Source organism: Scyliorhinus torazame, chromosome 17, assembly GCF_047496885.1.
Source record: "Scyliorhinus torazame isolate Kashiwa2021f chromosome 17, sScyTor2.1, whole genome shotgun sequence".
NCBI classification, from domain to species: Eukaryota; Metazoa; Chordata; class Chondrichthyes; order Carcharhiniformes; family Scyliorhinidae; genus Scyliorhinus; species Scyliorhinus torazame.
This window is the reverse complement of record NC_092723.1, coordinates 134,310,809-134,327,959: the sequence shown is the minus strand read 5'-3', so window position 1 is coordinate 134,327,959 and position 17,151 is coordinate 134,310,809. Positions and strand designations below refer to the sequence as shown.

Sequence of the window (17,151 nt, the reverse complement as noted above, 5' to 3'; positions counted from 1 at the left end):
GGATGTGAGGAGCTGTAGTTGAAGTAGCTATAGGAGTCCGTGGGTTTGTAATGAATATTGGTGGTCAGTCTATCGTCAGATACTGAGACAGAGAGGTCAAGGAAGGGAAGTATAGGAGATAGACCATGTGCGAGAGAGGTGGAAATTGGAAGCAAAATCGATAAATTTTTTCAGGTCCAGACAAGAGCATGAAGTAGCACCGATATAGACAGCGATGTAATGGAGAGAGAATTGTGAAAGAGGGCTTGAGTTGGACAGGAGATCTTTTTAAGTTTGGCCATTATGGGCTTAAAAATCTTCAACTTGCAGATCTCAGGATCACAATTCAGAAAATAAAGTATTCAAAGTGTGTCTGATGTACAAAAGATAGTCTGAAAACTTGGACACCATGGTACCGAAGCTGTAAAAACAGTTCCATACTGTCTACAATATAAAATCTAATGCTATAGAAGATTGATGTGGGTGACCCATTAGGGGCACCAATATCTTTTTGTTTACTGGTGACAGTGGGCTTCAAGTTGGACATAAGAACATGACACTAGGGCCTTCTAATACTGACTAAACCAGAGTACTCAGATCAGAGATGAGAAGCCAAAGCTGAGATCTTGAAAGTTACTGTAACAAAGCCTATTCCACTGTTTTAACTACTATAACAAATTGTAAATTTATAGGGCCATTGTATCAAGAATACATTGCTACACATTTGGGAGTGCATGCATGAGTGAGATGCTTACTTGTGCTGTCTGCCCAGAGCCTCTATATCTGCATTCATACCACTCATCTGAGTCCGGTGGGTTTTCTCTAACTCTCGTTCCAACTCCTCCCTGTGTGCATTCGTCATTGCTTCAATAGCTACAAAGAAACAGCAAGACATAATGTAAGCAAAAGACTATGGATGCTGGAATCTGCAACAAAAAGAGAATGCTGTAAAATCTCAGCAGATCTGGCAGCATCTGTAGGGAGAGAAAACAGCTAATGTTTCAGCTCTACTTGACTCTTCATCTGAACTAGGGATGGCATAATGATTGGCTTAGGAGCAACACGGTAGTAGTAGCTGTGTTAATATAGCAAAATGTTCCAGGGTGCCTCACAGGAGCATCATCAAATAAAATGTACACTGAACCAGTTACGGTGAGGTTCCAGCGGATGACAAAAAGCTTGGTCAAGAAGTAGAGTGTATTAAAGGAAGGAAGAGATGAACAGACAGTGAGGAAATTCCAGACCTAAGACCGATCATTGGTGGAGTGATTAATATCAGGGATGCACAGGAGACCAGAAATGGAGAAACAAAAGCATCTCAGGGGACTCTAAGGATAGAAGAAATTGTACAACTATCGAGAAGCGAGTTCATGAAGGGATTTGAAAACAAGAATGAGAATTTTCAAATTGAGGCATTGCTCAACCAAGAGCCAATTAAGTCAGCAAGCAGTGTGATGGTGGGTGAATGGCACTTGATGCAAGTTGGGATACAGACTGCTGAGTTTTAGATTAACTCAAGTTTATGTAGGTTGGAAGAAAGGATGTGTGTTGGAATAATTAAGTCTAGAGATAACAAAGATATGGATATTTCAGTGGCAGGTGAGGCGAGGCAGGGATGAAGTCAGGTGACATTACAGAGATGGATGCAGCAGGTCTTAGTGATAGCACAGAAATGTGTTCAGAGGTTTGGGGTGAAATACACCACCCAAGTTGTGAACAGTTTGATTCAGTCTCAGTTGCCATGAGGAATGGTGGAATTGATGTCTGAGAATAGAGTTCATAGTCAGGACAGAACAATGGCTCATGGTGTATTACATATTACAAAAAATTAAGAATTTGGGATCTGATTTCATGTTATTGATTCAAAAGTATAATCTAGAACCGGATATGATTGAAAATCTATTTTTTTTCCCCAATTGTGTTTACCAGCTATGGTTGCGGCAGTTTCCTCAGCTAGTAGGCGATCCTTCTCCTGCTGTAGTTTCTCCAGTTCACGCTGGTGCTGTTTCTGTAGCTCCTCAATCACTTTCTGATGTGATTCTTCCATTGCTATGAAGCCACGCTCACAGGTTTCCTGTCAGAATGAAACAAGTTTGTTCACCGTGCATCACCTCTTTTTATTGAGATTACTTAAAGTCTTGATCAACAAAGCCTAGCAGTAATATATGTTCGCCTTCATCTCAATTTAGCACCTAATAGAGGCCAACCTGATGGCTCAGTGATGCTTTCACCATTTGATGTGTGACATTGAACCATAAGGCCCATGCAGATCCTATGCTGAATTAGGCAAGTTGAGTCAGAGCAGTATTGGGGTGGAAGACTTGGCATCAATGCTCTTAACAGAGGAGAAAATCATCCAAGATTTGTTTAACCATCTGTTGTTTCCTAGTGAAAATTGCATATGCCAGATGAGCAAGCAATTGGGGTTGATTGTGATCTGCCCAATTGTTGCCCTAGTCAATCAACAGCACTTTGTTCATGCATGAAGATTGGGTAACTTGGGGCAAGGGACAAAATAACCTAGCGAGTCTAAATGCTCAGAGTAAAACATATTTTCAAAGATATACAAAATCTTATCATAACTGGTTTGTGATGCAAAAGGTGCTTGCAAGATATTTGAACATCAGATAGGATTGGAGGACGATATGGAATCAGAAATAACATTAAGGTGAAAAAAGGTGGGTAGGAAAACTAAAGCCTAAGTGGCTTAGTGCTTAAAGATAGGAAAGTTCCAGGAGAGAAAGTCCATCTAATTACATAATGAATACTTAGGGACTGCTGTAATATTTCCGATTGCCCTGGGTATGACAACGTGCTCTTTTAGTGGTTGCATCAGTAACTAAATTATGAGGTCAGTTGCATCCTATTTCTAAACAGGTTATAGGGAAACACCCAAGATCTCAATCACTGTATGGTAGTATCTTAAATGCAGTTTAACAATAGGTGATTAAGTGAAATGTTTCTGCTGATGGGATCCAGTGTGCAAGAAACTGCCCATCTATTTAGGTAGTTCAATCTGAACAACCTGTCAGAATGTAGCTACCAGAAATGCAACTGTTTTATTGGATATCACAAATTTTAGAGCTTAATGTGTTAGTTTATTGTGTTAGTGTTAACTTATGCAGAAACCTTCAGATTGTCAAAGTCTCTCTGGTATTTTTCCCTTAGATCTGCAGTGGTTCCCTCTCGGTGCATCTGCCCCAATTCATCACGCATCATGTCCATTTGGGTCTCTAGTTCTTGGATCCGTTCGTGAGGCACTGTCATGGAGTCCAGTTCTGCCTGCTCCTCAACTTGTAATGAATTTCCACCAACCTCCATGGTGTTGCACACACCGCCTGCTCGATTACAACAGTCACTGTCCTGCATCAAGACTTTCTGGTGAAATATAATTTCTGAATTTTCTCTTTGATGTTCCAGAGATTTTTCTAACTGTCTAACCTTTTGCTCATATTGGTTGCATAAATTGTGTTTTTCCTCTTCATGCATTACTAAACGCTTCTGTGTGTTATCATGTAAACTTTCTTCTAATTTCTTCATTTGCCCCCCAAGCTCTTGTTCCTGATTCTGATCAGCTTTTCTTTGTTTTGGCATCTTTTCCATATTAATCAGCTTGCTGCCTTGTGCCAGTCGGTACCCTGTTTCAATCTGGAGGAGATGATGCTTGTGCCTTTCGTCCAACTCTTGTAATTCATTTTGTTTCAGTTCCAATTCTGGGTCATGCAGAGAGGCCTGCATCCTGAGGGCCTCATTTTCTTTTTCAAGCCCTGAGAGTGCACAAGAATAATCATGCCATCCCTTCTGAAGTATCTGTTCATATTTTGCCCGTACAGAAACAATATTTTTTGCATGCTCTTTGCACAAGGAGTCTATATTATTACATGAATCTTTATATATTTTGAGCTCCTTGTCATACTCTGTTCTCATTCTACAGACCACATAAGTAATCTGAGCTTGTATCATGGCTTCTTGCAGCAACACAGATGGATAATTATTAATGTTTTGCGTATAGATATAGGAAGGCAACACTTGGGAGACCTCCAACAGCTTCTGAAAAACGTCACTGGCTTCCTCAAAAATTAGAGTCTGCAAATCTTCAGATAATTGCTGAAGAACTATTGCTCGTTTCTTTAGCTGTTCAGCTAATTCTTCTCTGACTGTTCTGGAAAAATCCCATTCCACTTTAATCTCAGAAAGGTGTTTTTTCAGCTGCTTATCAACAACATTTAATGCTAGGTTCCGGGTCTCTTCCCTTTTGATTTGTTCTGCATATAATATAAGCTCTGGCCGATTCATATTTAGTACCTTTCCCACAGGATCGGTTGGGTTTTCAAGTTCCCCCAAAGGTTCCTGCATGACCTTGTTGACCTCAACAGTCTTGGTAGCTATTAGAACTTCTCTCAGCATATTTTCTTTGTGTTTGATTTCCTGCTGAACATCTTGAATACCTTCTTTAAGTTTTTGAACTTTTGCACTGAAGGACTCTTGCATCTTTTGCACTGTGAATGCCAGCTCTGCCTTAAGTGATGCCCTATCAGCTGCTCTGCTGACAAACTCATTAATAAAACCATATGAACCTTCCACCCTTTTCTCTTGCACAGTTCCTTCTGGTTGAATGTTTTTCCTCAAGTTGTCTACTTCTATCCAGAATTTTCCTTCTGAAATCGTTTTCATCAGTAAGATATCTGCAAAGTCTGCAGGGCTGTTTGGTTCCCTGACCATTTCTAAAACAGGCAAAGTCGATGATGATACCTCAGCTTCTTTATGGAGGCTTTCTAAGCTCCATACAACATCACTATCTTTACTTTGTAAAGTTTGTGCCATTTTTTCAAGAATTAGGGCTTCTAAAGATAGTTTATCAGCAAAGAGTTTCAGTCTGTCTTCATCGGACATCTCAGGTAGCTGAGACAGTTCCTTCTCCCTTGCCAACAGAAACGGTCTTTGGAGTGGTACAGTCCCATTGACTGTGCTACGGTGCATCTGGTCTTGGGTTTCTTGCAACTCTTTGTGCTGCTGCTGGAGGAATCTTTCCACCTGTTCCAAGCAATGTGAAGCATCAGCCAGGCTACTTTTCATCTCTGACAAGCTACAAAATTGAACTTTGTTTGCCTGTATCTTACCTCCAAGATAATCCTGGATATTTTGCTTACAGGCACCCATCATTGAATGGACCTGGTCATACTTCAGTTGCATCGACCTTAATTGACTGCTGGTATCTTGGACTAATTTCCACCTATATACTTTTTCCACTTGAAGTTGCATCGTCAGTGCATCAATTTTAGACAAACTGTCCTGTGGCTCTACTTCAGTTGTCGCCAACTTCGAATGTTTTTCCATCACATTCTCTAGATTTCTACCTTGCTGCTCTTCCAACTTCATATGTACATCATTTTTTTCTTCACTAACATTAAATTTGTGTTCTTGTGAATGAACAGTGGAAATGCACAATTGTGCTTCATCTTCTGCCAGTTCACAATGTGATAATGTATCTGACAGGGTCCTTTCTTTAGCACAGCACCCATCCAGGGTGATATCTGAAGTGTTATTGACCCACAATTTTTCTGTTCTGTCATCAGGACTGTATCTTTGACAATGTATACTGGAGAACCTAATTCTTTGCTTTTTAGGACAACTCCATGATGCTGCCTCAAATTTGTCCTTTTTGAAAACTCGTGGCTTTGCTTCCCTGGCCTGAAGGTCATTAGAGTCCAGGTGGGTTTTTAATTCTTGTATAGTCCCCATAAATTCTTTATATTGTTCCTCTCGAACATTTTCAGAAACTTTGAGCTCCTTTTTAAGTTTGTAATTTTCAAGCTCAAGCTCTTCATTTCCAAGTTGTAACGTATTTAATTTTTGTTCCAGCTCAATAATATTACATTTGGCAGTGTTTAACTTAAACTGAAAGTCTTCTCTACCACTCATACTATTTGTGTTGGAACTAGAAGAGTAGAATTTCTGCAAAGCTGCTTCTCTGGCCTGCAGTTTATTCTCTGCCTCCTCCAGGCTACTTCCCAGAGCAGTCAGCTTAACCAGGGCTTCATTAAGCTTTCTGTTCTTTGTTGCAATGAGGGTTTCATGTTCCACCCTGGTCTCCTTCAGTTCTGCATTCTTTTCTTCCAACATTTTCTGAGTTTGCTGAAATGTACCTGATAACTTTTCATATGAGCTTTCCAGATTGTGAAATTGAGTTTGCTGACTCTGTAACTTGGCATTCTCAGCATCAGCCTCCATTAATTGATTAACCAGCTCTTCACATCTACAATTCATTTTTTCCCTTTCATTATTAAGATTTTTAAGACATTGCGACAGAGTCTGAATGGTTATTTCCTCCTCCTGTGTGTGGCACATAATCTGGCACTTCTCCATTGTATCTGCTGGTATCTCCAGATGTTCCATCTGCTGTTTATTCTCATATTGCACACATTTTTCTTCTCTAGCCCTTATATTTTGTCTTTGGATCTCCTCTTCCTCTTCATAAGTTTGTTTTAAAATCTCAGAGTTTCGCTGGAGCCTTTCCTGTTCCCTGGCACCAAATGTATTGCTAATGTTACACAATCCATTCTGCAAATCTGTTTGCCAAGTCTGTTGTTTTGTCAGTTCCTTGGAAGTCTTAATTTTCTTTAAAGTTTCTGCAATATGTGGACTGTCCTCCCTATCCTTTAATTGGAGTGTCATGGCTTTCTTTTTCTGTCTCCATTCTTTCCATTGATCTTGGATCCTCTGGTTTTCAGTCATTAGTTCCTGCTTTTGTTTGGTTAATGCTCGCTCATTACTTGTCCCTTCAGACACTGCACAACTTAATTGTCCCTGTAGCTTCAGTATTTCCGCCTCCTGCTTGTGGATTATATCATTTGCTTCTTCATAGCTTTGCTTTAAAGTTTGCAGTTGCTGACTGGTCAGGGTTTGATGCTTGTGTTGAGCTATGAGCTCATTTTGGATATTTAGTTTTTGGAGTCTTTGCCAGGCTGATGAAGGTGGGGGTATTCCCTTTGACTTTAAAAGATGAGAGATTAGTTAATAAGACTCTTTTCTCCAGTTACTGAGTGTCACATCTCTGGCCAAAACTGGGCCAGAAAAGGTATGTTGTCACATTATAAGTTAGTCCAAATTGATTCTTTTCCATGTTACCTCACCTTTCCGCCTGTGTCCAATAATAGGTTGCTTAATAATTGTAATGGTTGATTGACAGGCGATTTGGGGGTCAAATATTCAGAATTTCTGGAGAAAATTCAGGTCGTGACAAATCCAACAATGATTGCAAGGAATTTGAAATGCAGAACACAAACAACAAGAGTCAAATACAGGCATGCAGAACTCTCAGCACCAAAGCCCTGCACCGATAAAGGACATGGAGAAAATAAGCAGAACTGTAACTCAGTAGACATGGTCTTTCAGGTGTGCTGTCCTGATAGCAAAGGCCAGAGATATGACTCTCAGAGGTAACCCCAAATGTTAATTTTCATGCCACACATCAACATGCAAATAGTGGACGAAACACAAAACAAACTAGTCATTAGTAAAAATTTACAGCATTGGAGAGGTGTGTTGCATGTATTATAATACACAATGTGTCCTGGAGTTATATGTGTATGCATTTATAACTATACAAATGTAGAACTTTTCTCAGTATGCTAGTCTTTAATTGAAAGATCAAGTGCTGTGGCTGATTATTTAAATACAGGAATACAGCTGGTGAGCACAGAATTTATTATTAACAAGTCCAATGTGATTGATTACAGTCCAGAGTGATGAAGCATAATGACTATCCTTTTGCTTACCTGAAGAACATAACCATCCCGGGCATTGTGCTCCCTCTCCAGAGCTGCCTTCAGCTGTCCCTGCAACTCTCTGTTTTGTTCATGCAACCTGAAGACCTCCTGATGAGACTGCTCAGTCTGTGGAGATAAAAAGCACAACTCAATGAAACAGTTTCAGCTTCCTAAAGGGGGAATAGATGATTGGAAACAAGAATTACTGAGGAGTTACTGAACAGAATTACTGTTCTTTATAGAGACTCTACTCTTAGAGGTTAAATAACTGGGAAAGGAGTTATACCTCTTTATGGAGGAACTAGATAACGAGTACAAAGTTTCAATGTCCAGAGGCTGACAGAGTGAAGATTTGCTAAGGATGGGGAACTGGCTTGAACAGGCTTTCATCATTGAGATAGAAGAGGACTGAATTTGTAAAACAAAGCAACTAAGTTTCTGCATAGCAACTGACGGTTGGATGTACAGCTTACATACATCATCTCAAAACAAGAGGTAGTTGGGTTGCAGGGTCCCAGCAAAGTGAAGATTGGTCTGAACTGGTGTTCAGCATTAAAGAGCTGCGAGCTTGAAATTTTTAATTATTTCGGAGTTCTTTTGAATCAATGTATTACAGTGAGTCAGTGGAAACCAGTATTATACAGAACTGATATCACAAGATGAGATAATCTATATATTAGCTAGAAAAATCAGATGGACAAATGTAGCCGAGATGAGGAAGTCCTAGAATATTTTCAGGATAGTTTCTTAGACCGTTACATTCTGGAGCCAACCAGCGAGCAGGCTGTACTTAGACCTATTATCGGACAACGAGCTAGGATTAATTCATGATCTCATTGTGAAGGTCCCTCTGAGTACCAGCAAACATTATATGATTGAATTTTACATTCAGTTTGAGGGAAAGAAGAGTGGGTCCAAGACTAGTATTTTAAACTTAAATTAGAGCAATTACAAGGGCATGAAAGAAGAGATAGCTAAAGTTGACTGGCAATTAAGATCCATAGAGATGTAGTGGCAGGCATTTAAGGGGATATTTCAGAATACACAGAATAGAAATATACCAAGAGAAGGAAACATTCCATAGCATGGAGTAGTATCCAGTAAGTGGTTCACCATCTGAGATTAACTAAAAAGAGCAAAAATATAGTATCAAACTGTTATAACCTGCCTGCTTACCATTGGCTGGGGACTAATGACAATCCCACAATCCTGTGGGAGTATGAGCTTCCCCAATGAGGGGGGCGGAGAAATCATTAGCAGACTCCCTGTATAAATAAAGCTGGCCAGTTTGGAACTAGCAGGAAGGAGTAAGCAGCAAGTGAGGTTGTGTGTGTGTGTGTGTGTGTGTGTGTGTGTGTGTGTGTGTGTGTATATATGTGTGTGTGTTATTGTAAATAAATGTTATTTCTTGTATCCTTGAAACTCGTGCTGGATTCTTCGTGGCCCTCACAAAACTGGCGACGAGGGTTTAAAGTGAATAGCTGTCCACACTGCTGAAGCCACCTCCCTGGATTTTTGTTGGATACAGGTTGGAAGTTGTTTTCTATTACACCATGCCTCTGTACGGACGTTTGGATGTTTTTGATAATGCGCTGGAAAGCTGGAACCAGTATGCTCAATGGATGCGTTACTATTTCCGGGAAAACAATATCATTGAAAACGAGCGCTAGGTGGTCATATTGCTCACTGCCTGCGGCCCGCATACGTTTGGGGTGATTAGGAGCCTTACGTACCCAGCTGCACCGGACACCAAAACGTTTGAGGAACTTGCGAATTTAGTGGGGCAGCATTTTAACCCAGCCCCGTCCACGATAGTCCAACGTTACCGGTTTAATACCGCTGAGAGGACCCCAGGAGAATCCCTTGCCAGTTTTCTATCCAGGCTACGTAGGATTGCGGAGTACTGTGACTATGGTGAGACCTTGTCAGAAATGTTACGCGACCATTTGGTTTGCGGTATTAACAATGTGGCCACCCAGAGAAAGTTGTTAGCTCAGCCAACATTGACTTTTCAACAGGCCATTCAAATAGTATTCTCCCAAGAGAGTGCAGAACGAGGAGCGCAGGAGATACAGGTAATGGAAGTGCATGCCGTGGGGCGCAACCCCTTCCGTCCGAAAATGTCCCCCCGCACTCCTGCGGTACCTTGGGCGAGACAACGTCTGGATCGACGCCAGTGGCCGTTGGACATTCCTCCCCGAAGGGAGCCTTCTCCAGAACCAATGGATGAGGAGCCATGTCCGTGTCAGACTTGTAGGCGCCGACCCCGTCACGGACGCCGGTCCTGGGGGCGCCGGAGGCGCAGTCGTTCTGACCGAAACTGGGACCAGCCCAGGGGCCGTACCTACCATGTGGATGAACCTGCGGTGACTACTCCTGAGGACGTGGAGACGGAGGACGACTGCCTGCAACTGCAATGTGTGGCAGCTCCCCGTGTGGCCCCCATTAAGGTGACAGTACGGGTCAATGGTCACCCGCTCAAGATGGAGTTGGACACTGGCGCAGCGGTCTCCATGATCACCCAGAGAACATTCGACCGCATCAAGCAGGGTATACAGACCCTTACATTAACTGACACCCAGGCCACTTTGGCCACCTACAAGGGGGAACCATTGGACATCGCAGGAACTACGATGACCCCTGTTGTGTATGGACGCCAGGAGGGGCGTTTCCCACTTATCGTGGTGCGCTGTGCCATGGGCCCAGCCTGTTGGGTCGGGACTGGTTGCGCCATTTGCGCTTGCAGTGGCAGCACATCCTCCAAACAGTTTCTGGAGGGTGGACTGAGGTGCTAGGACGATACCCAGATGTATTTCAGCCCGGTTTGGGGAAAATAAAAGGGGCCGTAGCCCGTATCCAAGTCGAACCAGGAGCCACGCCGGGCTATTTCCGGGCGCGCCCGGTGCCTTACGCCTTGCTCGAGAAGGTAGAAGGGGAGCTCACTCGTTTGGAAACTTTGGGTATTATCAGGCCTGTCCGTTTCGCTGACTGGGCAGCACCAATTGTACCTGTAATGAAGCCAGATGCCACAGTTCGCTTGTGCGGCGACTATAAACTTACAGCGAATACGGCTTCCCGACTCGACCGATATCTAATGCCTCGCATAGAGGATCTCTATGCAAAGCTTGCAGGTGGACTCTCATTCACAAAATTAGATATGAGTCACGCCTACCTACAGTTGGAGCTGGACCCTGCCTCCCGACCATATGTAACGATTAATACACACCGGGGCCTGTATGAATGTACACGTTTGCCCTTTGGAGTATCCTCTTCCTGCGCTATTTTTCAATGCGTTATGTAGGGCATTTTGAGAGGTTTACCACGCGTCGCTGTCTACTTAGATGACGTTTTGATCACAGGGACGTCGGAGCAGGAACATTTGGAAAATCTGGAGGCTGTCCTTAGACGCTTTTCGGAGGCTGGAGTCCGTTTACGTTGCACAAAGTGCGTCTTTCAGGCGAAGGAAGTAGTCTACCTGGGTTATCAGGTGGACCACAAAGGTTTGCACCCCGTCGCAGAGAAGGTGCGCGCGATTCAACAGGCCCCCGACCCGACTGACACTTCGCATCTTCGTTCTTTTCTTGGCTCGTAAACTATTACGGGAAGTTCCTCCCCAATCTGGCAACTACACTGGCCCCGTTGCACCTTCTGCGAAAGAAAAATCAGACCTGGGTTTGGGGTCAGCCGCAAGAAACCGCTTTCCGGCGGGTAAAACAACAATTGTCGTTGTCTGGGTTACTAACCCACTATGATCCAGGAAAGCCTTTGCTCGTCACATGTGATGCATCCCCGTATAGTATTGGGGCCGTCCTGTCCCACAAGATGGAGAACGGGGCCGAGCGGCCGATAGCTTTCGCCTCCCGCACAATGACTGCAGCGGGAAAACAGTACGCACAGATTGAGAAGGAGGGTCTGGCAGTGGTCTTTACGGTGAAACGTTTCCACCAGTACATGTATGGCCGCCACTTCACTATCGTGACTGATCATAAGCCTCTGCTGGGACTTTTCAGAGAGGATAAGCCAATACCGCCCATTGCTTCTGCACGGATCCAGCGCTGGGCTTTGTTGCTCGCTGCATACGAGTATTCTCTGGAGCACAAACCAGGAACGCAGATAGCGAATGCCGACGCACTGAAACGATTGCCTTTATCGACCGGCCCCATGTCGACCCCCACGACCGGTGAGGTGGTTGCAACCCTAAATTTTATGGACACCTTGCCTGTCACGGCAACACAGATCCGTGAGTGGACCCAGACGGAGCCAGTCCTGTCAAAGGTTCGACACATAGTCCTGTATGGTGGGCAGCATAGACAGCTCCCAGGCGAGTTGCGGGCATTTTCCTCCAAGCTGTCAAAATTCAGCGTGGAAGACGGCATCCTCTTGTGGGGGACGCGTGTGATTGTCCTCGAAAAAGGACAGGAGCTAATACTAAGAGACTTGCACAATGGGCATCCAGGTGTGACCAAAATGAAAATGTTGGCCCGGAGTTATGTTTGGTGGCCAGGCCTCGACGCCGACATTGAAAAGGTGGCCCAAAACTGCTCCATTTGTCAGGAGCATCAGTAGCTTCCGCCGGCCGCGCCCCTACATCACTGGGAATGGCCAGGGCGGCCTTGGGTGCGCTTGCATGCGGATTTCGCCGGCCCTTTTCAAGGATCCATGTTCCTTCTATTAATCGACGCCCAGTCTAAATGGCTAGAGGTGCATAAGATGCTAGGCACAACGTCCTGCGCAACAATTGCGAAGATGTGTTTGTCTTTTAGTACACATGGCCTCCCCGAGGTGCTGGTCACGGATAACGGCACTCCATTCACTAGTGAGGAGTTTGCGAGGTTCATGAAGATGAACGGCATACGCCATATCCGCACTGCCCTTTACCACCCGGCTTCAAATGGGTTGGCAGAGCGCGCAGTGCAGACATTCAAATGAGGCCTAAAAAAGCAGTCTTCCGGGTCAATGGACACGAGACTGGCTCGCTTTTTGTTTTCGTATAGAACCACCCCTCATGCAGTTGACTGGGGTAGCTCTCACAGAACTCCTAATGGGCCGGAGACTTCGCACCCGCCTTAGTATGGTTTTCCCCGACATTGGCGCAAAGGTACGCTGCACACAAGAACGGTAGGACAGGGTTTTTCTCGGCATTGGCCAATTCGGCAGTTTGCACCCGGTGACCCAGTGTTCGTTCGAAATTTTGCTGGGGGTTCCCAGTGGGTCCCTAGCGTAATCGTTCGCCAAACGGGCCCTATATCTTACCAGGTGCAAGCCCAGGGTCGTCTCCAGCGCAAACATGTAGACCACGTTCAGTCCAGAAAGCTATCCCTTCCAAAGGTTCCCCGCCCCCGGAGATCATTTCTACAGCCGCAGAGACCAGAGACAATGGAAAGTAGTCCTCAGAATCTTCCTCTGGTGCCTCACTCAAAGCCTGCGCAGGTCGTTACAGAACCACGCGGAGATAGAGACGCCGAGATGACAGAGGCAGCAGACTCTGACTCCGAGATGGAGACACAGGACGCATCAGAGGGGGAATCCTCGGGCCGTGGATGCACAACCGTTACGCCGTTCATCACGGAAATGCCGGTCTCCGTCTCGTTACACGCCGCCCGATCCAGCGCCTCGTGCAAATGGTGTCCGGCCTGTGGCAAAACGAGTCCGACGCCCTCCTTCGCCAGGGTCTTCAGTGGATTCCTTGGACTTCGGGGGGGAGGGATGTTATAACCTGCCTGCTTACCATTGGCTGGGGACTAATGACAATCCCACAATCCTGTGGGAGTATGAGCTTCCCCAATGAGGGGGGGCGGAGAAATCATTAGCAGACTCCCTGTATAAATAAAGCTGGCCAGTTTGGAACTAGCAGGAAGGAGTAAGCAGCAAGTGAGGCTGCTGCTGTTATGTATATATATGTTATTGTAAATAAATGTTATTTCTTGTATCCTTTAAACTCGTGCTGGATTCTTCGTGGCCCTCACAAAACAAACTTAAAGAAAAAGCATATAATTGCACAAAGGTGGGCGGCATATCAGAAATTGGACAGAATACAAAAAGACATCAAAGAATGACCAAAAGTTTAATAAGGAAGGACAAATTAAGAGTACAAGAGAAACCCAGTGAGAAACATAAAAACAAATAGTAAAGGTTTCTATAGATATTTGAAAAAGAAAAGAGGTAACAAAGTGAGTTTTTGTCCTCTGAAAGTGAGGCTGGGGAATTAATAGGAGGCAATAAGGGGATGGCAGAGGAATTGAACAGGTATATTGCATCAGCGTTCACTCTAGAGGATAGAAGTAACAACCCAGAAATAGCTGTAAATCAGAAAATAGAAGGGAGGGAGGAACTCAAGAAAAGTGCAGTCACCAGGGAAGAAGTTTTCAGCAAAATGTTAGAGCTATGGGCTGACAAGTTCCCAGTTCCTGATGGATTTCATCTTAGGGTTTTAAAAGAAGTGGTGAGTGAGATAGTTGAAACATAATAGTTAAAATAATGAGCATAGATAAGATAGATAGTCAACATCTTTTCCCAAAGGTAGAGGAGAGTCCAAAACTAGAGGGCATAGGTTTACGGTGAGAAGAGAGAGATACAAAAGAGACCAGAGGGGAAATTATTTCACACAGAGGGTGGTGAGCATCTGGAACGAGCTGCCAGAGGCAGTGGTAGAGGCGGGTACATTTTGTTCCTTTAAAAAAGTTAGACAGTTACATGGGCAGGGTGGGTATAGAGAGACATGGGCCAAAAGCAGGCAAGTGGGACTAGCTTAGTGCTAGAATCTGGGCGGCAGGCGCATGGACAAGCTGGGCCGAAGGGCCTGCTTCCATGCTGTAAACATCTATGACATTATTGTTTTTCATTTTAAATCAGTGCTGAGGCCTTAACTTATTACAATTGGTACAATGACTTGGATGAAGGGACCAAAGGTATGGTTGCTAAATTTGCATATGACACAAAGATAGGGAGGAAAATTGTGAAGCGATACATTAGGAGGTTACAAAGGGGAGGTGGTATTGTCACTGGACCAGTTGTCCAGACATCCAGAGTAATGCTCTGGGCACCCAGGTTTGAATCCCTGACACCTGAATTTAAATTCAATATAAATCAGTAATTAAAAGTCTAATGATGACCATGAAACCGATGGAGAGTCTTGTAAAAACACACCTGCTTCACTAATACCCTTTAGGGAAGGAAATATGCTGATCTTACCCGGTCTGGCCTACATGTCACTCCAGACTCAGTGGTTGACTCTTAATTGCCCTCTGAAATAGCCGAGCACGCCACTCAGTTCAAGTGGTAATTAGGAATGGGCATTGAATGCTAGCCTTGCCAGTGACACCGACATTCCATGAAAGAATGAAAAAACAAAGGGATATATAGATAGGCCAAGTAAGAGGACAACGATTTGGCAAATGGAGTGTAATGTGGGAACATTAGAAATTACCCATTTTGGCAGGAGGAATAAAAAATAAATATATTATATAAACGGTGAAATATTGCAGAGCTCTGAGAAGCAGAGGGACCTGGGTGTCCTAGTGCATGAATCGCAAAAGGTTAATATGCAGGTACATCAAATAATTAAGGCTAATAGAATGTTATACAAAGGTAGGGAGGTTATACTTCAGTTATACAGGGCATTGATAAGACCACATGTGGACTACTGTGTACAGTATTGGTCTCCTTATTTTAGGTATGATATAATAATAATCTTTATTGTCAGAAGTAGGCTTACATTAACACTGCAATGAAGTTACTGTGAAAAGCCCCCAGTCGCCACATTCCGGCGCCTGTTCAGGTATACAGAGGGAGAATTCAGAATGTCCAATTCACCTAACAGGACGTCTTTCTGGACTTGTGGGAGGAAACCAGAGCACCCGGAGGAAACCCACGCAGACATGGGGAGGACATGCGAAGACCGTGTAGTCACCCAAGCTCAGAATTGAACCAGAGTCCCTTGGGCTGTGAGGCAGCACTGCTAACCACTGTGCCAACATGCTGCCCTTTATTTCCTCTTGTGGGAGAATCTAGAACCAGGGATCACTGTTTAAAAATCAGGGGTCACCCATTTAAGACACAAATGAGGAGAAATCTTTTTCTCACTGAGGGTCATGAGTCTTTGGAAGTTAAAAGGCGTCAGAGGCAGAGCCTTTAGATATTTTTAAGGCAGAGCGAGATAGACTCTTGATAACAAAGAGGGTGAAAGGTTATAAGCGGTAGGCAGGAATGTAGAGAAACCAGGGCCTATTCCTGCTCCTAATTTTCTGTTTATAAGAGTTTCTGGAGTGAGTACCAGAATAAACACAGATGTAAGACACGCCTACACATAAATTCACTCCAGTTCAAATTTTCTGAAGAAGGAACTGTTGCAGAAATTCTGCAGTAGACGGGAGGAGGAAGTTTCTAGGACACACAATGCAGGAGATGGTCACCTAGCGGGTAGAAAGGAATAATGATTCAGAGGAAGAAGAATGAGTCACCATCTACTGTGTGTCGTGGTGGTGGTGGGTTTGGGGGGGGGGGGGGGGGGATTGGGTGTGGAGAACCCAAGTGGAAGAAGTGGGTGGCACAGTGGTTAGCACTGCTGCCTCACAGAACCAGAGACCTGCGTTTTATTCTGGCCTTGAGTGACTGTCTATGTGAAGTTTGCACTTTCTCCCCGTGTCTGTGTGGGTTTCTTCCACAATTTCCTCCCACAAAGGTGTGCAGGTTACCTGGATTGGCTATGCTAAATTGCTGCTTAGTATGCAGGTTACTCGGAGCTATGAGGTTAAGAGGATAGGGTGGGGGACTGGGCCTAGGTAGGGTGGTGTTTCAGAGGGTCAGTGTAGACTCAATGGGCCGAATGGCCTCCTGCGCTGTAGGAATTCTATGGTTCTAAGTTGTGTCAGCTCCCGGGGGTCGGCAGCAGTCTGATAGATACACGGCAGCATGGTAGCATAGTGGTTAGCACAATTGCTTCACAGCTCCAGGGTCCCAGGTTCGATTCCTGGCTGGGTCACTGTCTGTGCGGAGTCTGCACGTTCTCCCCGTGGGCGTGTGGGTTTCCTCCCACAGTCCAAAGATGTGCAGGTTAGGTGGATTGGCCATGATAAATTGCCCTTAGTGTCCAAAATTGCCCTTAGTGTTGGTGGAGTGGGGTTACTGGGTTATGGGGATAGGGTGGTGTGGGCTTGGATAGGGTGCTCTTTCTAAGAGCTGGTGCAGACTCGATGGGCCGAATGGCCTCCTTCTGCACTGTAAATTCTATGATCTATATACAGGGGTGGATACAGACAACATTGAGCAAGAAAAACGCAACAAATGCTATGGCACTGTGGAGCAACTGGTTAACCGGGACTAACTTGTAATCAAGTGGTTAACTTAAGTACTGCACTATAGTGGTAATGAGAGGTTAGGTCATGAGAGGACTAGGCATTCACTT

The 17,151-nt window shown here is 44.4% G+C and overlaps 1 protein-coding gene across 4 annotated transcripts in view; it reads right to left on the bottom strand.

Annotated features, from left to right (window-relative positions):
* Positions 1 to 17,151, bottom strand: part of LOC140394159 (myosin phosphatase Rho-interacting protein-like) — a 305,177-nt gene that overhangs the window by 41,720 nt on the left and 246,306 nt on the right. For 3 of the 4 annotated variants that reach the window (XM_072481083.1, XM_072481084.1, XM_072481085.1), the window contains exons 15-18: positions 7,758 to 7,874; positions 3,109 to 6,972; positions 1,906 to 2,053; positions 735 to 852 (exon numbers count right to left, since the gene is read on the bottom strand). In XM_072481083.1, coding sequence (XP_072337184.1) covers positions 735 to 852; positions 1,906 to 2,053; positions 3,109 to 6,972; positions 7,758 to 7,874 — 4,247 coding nt within the window. The remainder of the gene's footprint in view (positions 1 to 734; positions 853 to 1,905; positions 2,054 to 3,108; positions 6,973 to 7,757; positions 7,875 to 17,151) is intronic. The other variant, XM_072481086.1, reaches the window with a different exon arrangement.